This window comes from Nasonia vitripennis, chromosome 3, assembly GCF_009193385.2.
Source record: "Nasonia vitripennis strain AsymCx chromosome 3, Nvit_psr_1.1, whole genome shotgun sequence".
In the NCBI taxonomy this organism is placed as follows: domain Eukaryota; kingdom Metazoa; phylum Arthropoda; class Insecta; order Hymenoptera; family Pteromalidae; genus Nasonia; species Nasonia vitripennis.
The window spans coordinates 15,751,182-15,761,911 of NC_045759.1; the positions used below are offsets into that span (position 1 = coordinate 15,751,182).

The 10,730-nt window shown below is 44.4% G+C and overlaps 1 protein-coding gene across 2 annotated transcripts in view; it reads left to right on the forward strand.

The window, feature by feature from the left end:
* LOC100123134 overlaps window positions 1-10,693 on the forward strand; it is a 123,048-nt gene extending 112,355 nt beyond the window's left edge. For both annotated transcript variants that reach the window (XM_001606695.6, XM_016984405.2), the window contains exons 6-13: window positions 3,261-3,454; window positions 6,102-6,293; window positions 6,633-6,958; window positions 7,121-7,287; window positions 7,442-7,999; window positions 8,200-8,372; window positions 8,461-8,610; window positions 8,918-10,693. In XM_001606695.6, the coding sequence (XP_001606745.4) occupies window positions 3,261-3,454; window positions 6,102-6,293; window positions 6,633-6,958; window positions 7,121-7,287; window positions 7,442-7,999; window positions 8,200-8,372; window positions 8,461-8,610; window positions 8,918-9,034 (1,877 nt within the window). In that variant the 3' untranslated portion in view covers window positions 9,035-10,693. The remainder of the gene's footprint in view (window positions 1-3,260; window positions 3,455-6,101; window positions 6,294-6,632; window positions 6,959-7,120; window positions 7,288-7,441; window positions 8,000-8,199; window positions 8,373-8,460; window positions 8,611-8,917) is intronic.
* Window positions 10,694-10,730: the final 37 nt, after the last annotated feature.

The following is a 10,730-nucleotide window of genomic DNA, read 5'->3' on the forward strand; positions in this document are numbered from 1 at the left end:
CTGCAGCCCTGGATGAAAACAATTCCAAGCATCCAGCGCAATCACAAAATATCCAAAAAAGCATCGGGCGCATTCCTTGCTCTTCAATGTCTCCAAAAAGAAACAGACGCCTCGACCCTTGCAATCCTCGCATAACTCCTTCGGGGCACTCTCCCAGGAAAAACGGCGAAGACGAGTCGAAACAAAAAAAAAACCTCGCTGCACATGACGCGAGCTTTACGACATTGCTACGTCCAGTCGCGAAGAACAGGCGCTCGTCAACGGAGAGGATAATACTCAGCTCCCTTTTATCGAGGCACTTCTCTCTCGGGCATCTCCGTGCACGCGTGTGTCTATACATACATAGAAGCTGAGTGGCTGTTACGGGCTCTCTGGGCACAATATGTCGTTCTCGCGATATTCGGTGGACGTTGGTTTAGGGTGCATTTACGAGCTGCTCGGATGCATTCGCCGATTGTCACTTTGGTCGTGTGGGGAGTGCTGCGTCTGCTTTATGGCGCGGGACGTCGTTAAGACTCGCGCGACGCGCGCGGAATAAGAATGAGGACTGCTCGTGCTTGCTGTATCTTCGCGAAATAGTTACACGCGTGCGCGAAGAACGATTTTAGTGAAATTTATCATTTTGACAAATTACAAAATAACGTCGTTCAATCTCGTGCTAATCCGCGTGTTAATATCGATCGCAAAACACAAATGGGACGTAATCGTGTACCCAAAGCTGGGCTAACAAAACACGTGCTGAAGACGCGCGAACTTGTGTGTGATTTGCTGAGTCACGTGAATGCGCTCGATGGATTGTGTGAACATGGATAACGTTTCTGGCTAAGTGCTTAATGAATGAGAGTTAGGACACTAAAATACCGCAGAGTAGTCGGCTGTGACATGGTTACACTTCCACTTGAGTTATCGTAACATGATTAAAGGTAATGCTAGAGCGTTGCTTTATTCAAATGAAACATCTATAACTTGTACGTATTGTAAGCCTGAGAGAATCATCCAATGATTTTGCGAACGAATAAACAGTGAATAAAGTGCTTTGACGGGCTTTAATTGCAGAAACTCTATCTCCTGAAGTTGCTTTTGCAGACAAAAGGATCTCGATACTTATCTCTGAATTATATCATACGCGCACGACCCATTGTAAATTTAATTCAGTTTCCAATTTATAGAAAATATTTATTCAAGCCTATTGTTCCCATAGCCATTGTAGGCTATCACAGCGGTAACTGCAGCGCGCGTTTGTTTCAGCTCAAAACCAACCGGCCGATTAAATTCGATAGCTAAACACACGACTCTACTATTAAACATTGCGATATACGAGCGAAGGAAAAAAGTCAGCGTGCACCTCTAGTGCACCCACCACTTCCACGCGGGCTAACTGGTTGTGCTAAAAGCTCACGTAGACGCATACAAAAATGAATAAAAAAAAGTCGAGTGGAAGGAAAATAAATCCCTCGGACTGCAATTGAACCAATAAAATACAAAGTAAACAACGTTCAACCGCAGTACGAGTATCGCCGCAAACGATACACAATAAATAACAAATTCTTAAAGAGCATACGCATTGCTCACGCAGTTTGAACAAAAATTAACTAGTGCAATGCATGAGAAAAGCCCAGTGAAATGGTACACAAAAAATTCATCTCGTGCGTTTAAACGGGAAGCTTTTCGCTACTGCAGTAGTATAAACGCCGAGAGGATCGCGGACGTTTCCGCGTAAGAGTAAAAAGTGTTCTCTCTCTCTCGCTCTCTCTCTCTCTCTCTCTCTCTCTCTTTCTCTCTCATTTACAAAACACGAAGTAAATAGAGGCTTTGAAGTAGGGCGGTGCGTGTGCTAGAGCACGGTAGGAAATCGCGCGCGTCAGCTGTTCCGCGCTGGCTTTATACTTCCGGCGACCTCTGTTCCAGGGCTATACAGTGCGAGAGGAGAGGGTTGTAGAGATATGAGCGCAAAGGCAGGTGAAAAGAGCGTCGGGGTTTAAAAGTTTTAATTATAACCAGCAACGCGCGCAGATCTCCCACTCCCTCGATGGTGCTTCGTTCAAATTGTAATTGCGCGCCTCTTCCGGTCTGCTATTTTCGTTATCTAACTCACACCCCAGCTGGTGCGAGTGCGCAGAAAAGCGGACAATCGATAGATTGAGACACGTTTGAAAAGCTCGTTGTGAGGTACTTGAAAACTCTCGCGGAATTTGCGAGCTTTTATATTCGAGGTAGTTTAGCGGGTTTTCGTCTTTTTTTTGTGTATGATTTACAGTTCAATTAACCCTTTGATACAAAGTGTATTCGAGTAGTAGAAAGTATTGGTGTGTTTGCTTATTTGTTTTGTTTCCATTAGTTTTACTTGACGTTTTAAAGCTCATATGTGAGCTTACGTCAATGGTGTTTGTACAAGCTCGAATTCGACGAACTTATAAACACGGAAATAATATAGCAGTTCGCCTGGAAATACACGGAAACTCATGCAGACTAATTAAGGTACAAAGCAAGGTAGACATGTAAGGCAGTGTATTAACAAACCCTCTAAATGCTCACAAACCACAACCAAGTAGTTTGCTGTCAAGGTGGAATTTCAAAGCTCATTTTTAAATCTCAACAACTAAAACCGTTTCTGACAAGTGTTACTTCTGTACATACAAAACATAGCCGTCCTCGAATTTCACATGCAGCGTTTAACAACAACTCAAAAGAACAAACTACTCATTCATATAAGTCTCGCAAAGCAGACAAATATTTGTCGCTGAAATTCCAAAGGATATCCTTGCATATTACGCAAGTAGATCTGCGGCAGAACCACGCGACCTCTTCTCTGTAAGTAGCGCGCGCTAAATGCCTCGTAGAAAATAAAAGGAGAAAAAGAATTATAAAAAGGGCCACGTTGAAAATCCATGTGGGTCACGGGCAGCGTCATTGCTCGCCGCAGCCAATGAGAGGGAAGCGCCAATAGCCGCATGCGCTTTGCGCGCGTGACCTCATATCGCGGGTCATTCGACGGCACGCCCGGAAAATTGTGTAATGCCTGACTTTGCGCAGGTGAGAGTATGAGGACGAATCGGGTGAATGGCACGCGGTACTATAGGAGAATACGGGTTACACCCTCCTCTGCGTCATTTCTGGAAAAGTTGAATTTTGAAATGTTTCCATGATGTTTTTGTTTGCTTGTAGTATATCTATGTTTATTTGGTCGTACGTACGATTATGCTGACTATCATATTTACAAGTTCACAACTAATCGCAGCAAAATCTCTTTTTCGTTTCAGAGAACACGTTCCGGGTGACCCTGAAGAAAAGTACCCGCGGCCTGGGTCTGAGCGTGTCGGGCGGCGGCACAGCAGGTCCAGTGCGGGTCAAGCGGCTCTTTCCCCAGCAGCCAGCTGCCCTGTCCAACAAACTTCAACCGGGCGACATTCTGCTGGCAGCCAACGACATTCCCCTCACAGGCCTCACCAACTACGTAAGTCGAACAATCGCTTCGCCGTATAAGTATACGTACGGGGCTTGCTCAGCTTGTGAAAGTCGAGAGGATCCAACCGGCCGGCGAAATCCGAACGGAGAGCTATATAACCCCCGGAGGGCGATCGCGCGACGACCTACACCCCGCACTTGTCCGGACGATCCTTTGATCCTGTACACCCCCCTTTGAACGTAGCTATATGCGCTTACGGTTCTTAGATGCCGACGTTGCTCTAAATTAATTCCTGACGCAGTGGAGTGGGAGTCGAGCTTTGAGAGGACGCGGCCTACGGATCTGTGCGGCGAGATAGGGAATATTGCAACGGGATGAATTCACTTGGCGTGATGATTTAAACGGTTTTGTCGAGCTGAACGACGCGATTCATTCAGTTTTGCATATTTTACGTTTCTGAATAACTTCGGCTTATCAAGCTGAATCACTTCAACGATTACTTCTCCGGTCTGCAATTTCGTTAGAAATACAAAGAATAAAAAAGAAAATGCTTTAACTCGTTTCTTTTTTACTCAGAGCTTTAAATTTCACAAAGAAATGTGACTGCCCAGCGGCTCGCTTGTAATTAGACCATCTTTCACGCGCTACTGGACCTTGTAAAAGTTCGAAAAAAATAATTAAAGGAAACCCAGAGCAAGCTGAACGCGAAGCAAAATTAATTTTTTTACAACGTTGCAATTCTCATCGCCTCCCGTTACACCTGGCAATTAATAAAGGTAACCTCCTGGGGCGCTTTAGAGTCCAACTCGTAAAGCCGTGGTCACGCTCGCGTTTGCTCCCGTGCGCACAGCGCGCCCTTTTTTACGCAAGGCCATTTTTTCCTCGCCCATATTTTTAAACAAAAATTTACGAGGATCGCGCGCGCGCTCGTTCACGCAGCTGCAGTACTTTGCCTTACCTTTACTACCTTTAAATCATTGGGGGGTATAACCGGGCACACGCAGGAATCGCCATCAGCTTTAAAACTCGCGCGATCGAGCCGGTTGCGCGCAACGATTACGCTGCCATCCTTTTCCTCTCAGTATACCCTCGCGCAATAATTGCTGCTAATTTACTGAGGCGATTAGCACGAGATTTTAGAGCGAACTGTACGCCGACGTCGTAATTACGAGATCGTTTTCAGGGGAGGGAAGAGAAACGTGATTGGGCGCGAAAGACAAGGTATCTCTCTCTCTCTCTCTCTCTCTCTCTCTCTCTCTCTCTCTCTCTCTCTCTCTCTCTCTCTTGCTCCTTCGATCCTTATCACTCCCTTAAACGAGCAAAGCCGGGAGCTTACGGTTGGTCGACAGTGAAGTCGATTGATTATTCATACGGATAGAATTGCAATTGGATAAATGCTCTTTTTAGAGCGCCTGGTGTTTTTGCGCTCGCGCCCAGCCGAATCCGCCTTTTTTTCGCATCGATGGAGATATGTTAATTCGATGCATATGTATGTTAAATCGCGCAATATCCATAATACGTTCAAGCTTTCTATATATCGGCTTTTATTTTGTTACGCGAAATGTTTCAATCGCATCGTTTGGCAGACGAGAGCGTGAACAGAGCATAAATGTGCTGCGTTTTTAAAAAGCATTTTTAAAGGAACTGAAAAGACTATGTCGCATACGATCTCAACCAAGACGCTCTCAACGCTTCAATTTTTCCAAACAACCAACCACATATCCAGGCTATTCACCCTTCATCCTAATAGATCCTTCATTAACTTGACTTGAGATGACTCAAGACTATCCATACCCACAACGCTTTACGAATCGCACCTCTTCCGCACGGAATCCCAAGTGCCATCGGAGGACGATGATTGCGGCGATTGGCATCGAGCCGCTATTAACGCCTCCTCCCGTTTACGGCCTCGCGGTAACTGTACAATGCAGCTATATTCGCCGTGCGTATACAGCGAGCTGCCACGTAATACCAGTAGAAGCTAGTCGGCCGGCCTCGTTAAAGATTTGCATTCATTAGCATAATGCCACACTGGCCGGCCACCAGACGTTATCGTCGCCATCCTGTCTGCGACGTGCACAACGCGTTTTTTGATGACGGGAGAGCACCAGTCGGGAGGAAAGTTCCTTTTTTAAGGCTCTTTTCTTCCGTTTTCGCGTTACCTACCGCGCGGAGAAAGGTATTATGCGTACTTACGAGAGGGACGTATGTATGCGCTGGTTGGAGAGTATAGGCTGTTACGTTTTTTCCTTCGCAAGAGAAGGGAAGTTTGGAACGTTAAGGGAAATTATTAAGCAGACATATCGTACGTGACTCGTTTCCGTGGATTTTGCAACTCTCGCGAGACAAGTTAGCGCTAATTCGAATTCGAAACGTTTCCTCGAAAATTATATTGCGCCGCAGCTGATAACTCCGAATCGAAGTTCCGCGGCCCTTATCAAGAGTACCTATATACGCGATTGTTAAAGTTCAGTCGCTCTAATGGAATAATACAATCCAATTTCTGATTGAGAATTCGCCCCAAAGATCGCTGCATCCCGCCGTCGAACGTTTAATTCGCGCGATAGATCGAATTTCGAGTCAACAAAGTGCTAGTTCTAATCCGTCGTCCATCTAAAAGCTGAGCTTTTATACGCAAGACGGAATACACAGGCACATAGAAGGCTTCACGAACATGCGCGACTACTTGTTGCAGGAAGCGCTGGAGGTGCTGCGCACGACTTCGTCGACGGTCGAGCTGGTGGTGAGTCGGCTTCCCGGCAGCGACTCGGTGGGATCGCCATCGGGGGCAGCGCCGCCGCCACCGCCAACCCGCAGAGATAACCCTGGGCTCACCCTCAAGATACCTCTGAACCCGTTGCCGCCGCTGGACGTCGAGCCATGTGGGGTGAGTAATAAGTATATACGCTCTAGGCTTCTTTTTCTTCTTCTTTATTACTTCTCGCTTCTCGGTTTATATACGTATAACCCTCGACGTTTTGTTGGCTTTGCGGCTGAGACGAGGCCGCTCGGGGTGCTTGCGCGAGGTTCAAGAGCGTTAGCTTCGTTTTTTGCTCGGGAAGGGGTTTAAGAGCGAGTATGAAAAATTGCAGCGTTAATGACGATTTTTTGCCGGATTCTTTTTCAGACTCAATCTTCTTCCCTGGCTTACTTCTTTTAAAACATTTCAAATAGACTGAAAAATCTTTTATTATCTAATATCATTAATTATCAAAAACTTCCGCAGGAATTCGACATCGAAATGACCAAAGTAGCGGGCAGCCTTGGCTTCACGCTTCGCAAGGCCGACAGCAGCGCGCTCGGGCACTACGTTCGCGCTTTGGTGCGTGAACCAGCCATGAGCGACGGCCGCATCCAACCAGGCGACAAGATCGTCGCTGTCGACGGAGCACCTCTCTCACCGATGAGCCACGAGGAAGCCGTTGCTCTGCTCAGGCAGTGCGGTCCAACAGTGAGACTTCGGCTCTACCGGGATCTAGCGCAGACTCCTGTCTCGGCGCTCTCGCCTACCGAACCCGAGTATCCGCCTCGACCTGCCAAAACGAGCCTTAGGTGAGGACAGATCGGTAGAAATGTAGAACATTAATTTTCACTGCATAAATGCTGAAAAGCACTACTTTTAATCAGATGATCAGAAATGAGTTTTTAAAATATTTTAATAAAAAACGTCACAATAAGGAAGCATCCACTTAATGCAGCACTTTATCTTTGCAGACAAGAGGCTGTCGACATGCTGTGCGATTTGGCGGTACGAAAATTATCACCAGGCACGTCGAGCGGTGGTTCCAGCTGTCCTCGTCAGTCGTCGGGCACATCCTGTAATTCACCGCGAAGGTTACGCCGACCAGCTACTCGTTCATCCACTGCCGACACGGACGAAGGTGCGTCGAATTTTAATCACACATACCTCCTACGCGTACACGCGCTAATATGACACAATTGTCCAAATATAAAAAAAAATCACGTATATCATTTATGCCCCTCTCTATAATACAACGCAACGAACTAATGCATATACGACACCGTCATCAACAGGAGGCAGCAGCGGGCGTAACAATCGTCACTCGCACGCCTCGAGCCAGAGCCAGGAGACCTCAGACTCGGACCAGTGCTCGATCAAGACCCAGCTCACGAACTCCCAGCCGGAAACCCCGGCCAACGACATAATAGACCCGCCCGCGCTCTACGTCGTCTGCGACTCGAGCGACTCGTCCGGCATTCGTATCCAGCAACAGCAGTCGCGGCCGAGCTACCTCGACCTGCAAGCACCGCCGTCGGACAGTAAGCCCCGCTTCCAGTACAGCTTTGACTCGGACGGCAGCGAGAACGTCGGTCCGGTCATCGTCACCGACAGCGACAACTCCAACTTCCGGGACGATCAGCCAGCTCTGGGACTGTCCAGCGACGAGCACGACACGGCACTGCCCAACGAGCCCGTCTCTATGCCACCGCAGCTGAGCAGTACAAGCAACACCAGTACCGCCTTCAGCTACAAAAATCCGGCCTATCAGAGCGCTAATCCCTCTTGCGGACTGAATTTGCCCACCGACGACAAAGCCAAGATTTCTCATTCCAGCGAGCAAGATATTCCAGGTTTGTGGCAATTTTGCCTTTTTATCTTCCTGCGCGAGATCGATCTGCAGTGTAACGTTTTTCATCCGAGATTGACGCACTGTGGAGTGATTGATACGCGTCATTCTGCGCTGGATGTAGATTCGAGTCTCTCTCGGGATCGGTGTTCCGTGCGCGTTCGTTTAAAAAAAAAAATTCGAATGCGAAATTCTGCTCAACAGGTAAAATTATGGGCGCCGACGATCCAGGCGGTAGCAAAGGCCTACTCAAGTGGAAAGGTGTGATGTTCGCACCGAGCGATAGCGACGAAACCGACGGTCGATGCAAAATACAGGAAGACAGGGACGCCAGTGAATCAGCGGTCTTATCGAGCCTTCATGAACAAGGACACGAGGTGAATACTGATTCCTCTTTTTGCCTGCAACTGTACTGACAGAAAGTTCCGCGTTATCATTGAAAATATTTACTCGCGTTTCTTGCAGGTGTTCATGGTTGAGCTGACAAGAGGTTGGAACAGTCGACTGGGTTTCAGTTTACAACCGGAAGGAGAGAATACAGTGATATCCGTGGTTCACCCGGACAGCGTTGCCGCCAAGGATGGAAGGCTCAAGCAAGGCGATATTTTAATAATGGTAAAATATCCATTAATTCCAAACTTTTACAAAGCCGATGCGAAATTCAGAAATAGTTTTTCACTCGTGCGGGGCTTGAATAGCTGTGTAATTACTACCGTGGTCGATAATTTAAATTACCGCCACAATAATTTAACTAACTGCTCAATTGTGTGCGCCGTAGTAATTACAAGAACCGAATGTAAATTACAATAGTTACACGTCGCTAATACATCGAGCAATTAGACGAGAACTAATTTAACAAAGTTCTCGAAAGCCCACGCACGCGCTGCAATTTTGAAATAATTTTGAAACGTCTTTTTAACAGGTAAACGACGAAAGCGTGGAGCACATGTCAACGGCCAATATAATTGATCTGCTGCGGAAGATTCGCGGATCTATAGGGATAACGGTGTTGAGGCGTAAAAAGGATGATGCGACGTGATGCTGAAAGTGTAACGCAAAATAGTAGATAGGCATTTTTTTTTAAATGCGCGGAACTTCTTTTGTGCGCTGTTCCTGTTGTTTTTCGCGTGTGGCTCACACACACACACTTGATATGTAATGCATTATTCTTGCGACTTTTTCCACGAAAAGGGCTCGCAACGAATTTGTTTTTTCAGCTTTCGAACGTAACGAAGTACTAATTTTCACGGGAAAATCGATAAATCGAATAATAGACTGATCATTTCAAGCAATAAAAATTATTTAGTAACAATTCTAAGAATTGTAAATACGATTGCGTTATAATTGTATTATATATATATAATGAATAATGTAATGTTAAATTATTGTTGTCGAGTGCCTAGATGCAAAATATCACGAAGTTATATATAGCTGGCGTCCGATATATTGTAATCGTTTCTTTGAAATGCATAGCGCTGCGAATCGGAAATCCATTCGGAACGCAAGTTCAATTGTTGCCGACGGTGGAGTAGCTCAAACAATATATTATTAATCAAGTAATCAAATCCTAGCTAATCAAAAATCGTATATATATATAAACAAATTCTACTATAGTCGATGATGAACTATACCTTCTTGTGTAAATACAAAAGTTTTAAAACGATTCAAATTATGAAATGCCAATATAACATGGTAACCATCTGATTACTTTTAAACGCGAGATTTTAACGTATAATATATAATTGATGATGATGATAAAAGCAGAATACTTTGAAAAATATCAAGTCATCAAAGAATTAATAAAAAGATTTATTTTGTCTAATAGTTCATAATGAATTTGCGATTGATTTTTACACTGCTAATTTCTTATATGAAATTATTGGTCGACCGGAGTTCGATAATTTGTTGTGAGGTATTTTTTTAGACAACTTTGAATGCACCCTTTTTATTCTTTTTTTGATACTTGTATTTAGTTGCTTCAGAAACTATAAACATATCATACATTTTTAAATCATCTCGCATCATTATATAATGAAATGAATTATTCAAAATAAACTGTAACAAAATAAAACGATTTCTAAACGGTCTATCCTTTTCTGCCTGTATACTGTGGTCCATTAAGTAACAAAGAATTTAAAATAATGCCACGTACGCGAGTGTAGAGTACAGTATACAACACGTATTTAATGCAGACAATTTAAAGAGACTATTGAACTAAATGTCGAACAAAATATAGGAAAACAAAACGCGCGTTTAATCGTAGATAGCGAGCGACAATTCAAAAGTGGGAGTGCGATTATTCTCTTCTAGCGAAAAGATATACGAAAATAATAAAGGATTTATCGAGAGGCGAATGTACACATTATATATACTTAATGAATGTGATAGTTAGTTTTATGATAGAAGCGTCATTAGGATCCTTTAAAAAAAGCTTTATCGAACGTTATAACGATTTAGCAAAAAATTAAATTATGTATATCTATAAAGAAATCTTATCGAAATACCAAAGTATAAGCGTGTAAATAATCAAAGACATTTATTTTAATTCTATGCGCTTTGTAACACGAGCTCATTATAACAGTTATAAATTATTAAAAGATTGCTAGCTCATTGTTTTCGCATTGTTGAAGTTAAATGCCTTTTTGTCAGACTGCGATGTTATTCTGTATCAAAAATAAAGTTCAACGTCTTTCGCATATTTCTTAGGTTTTATTTTCCTAACAATTTTTCCCGTC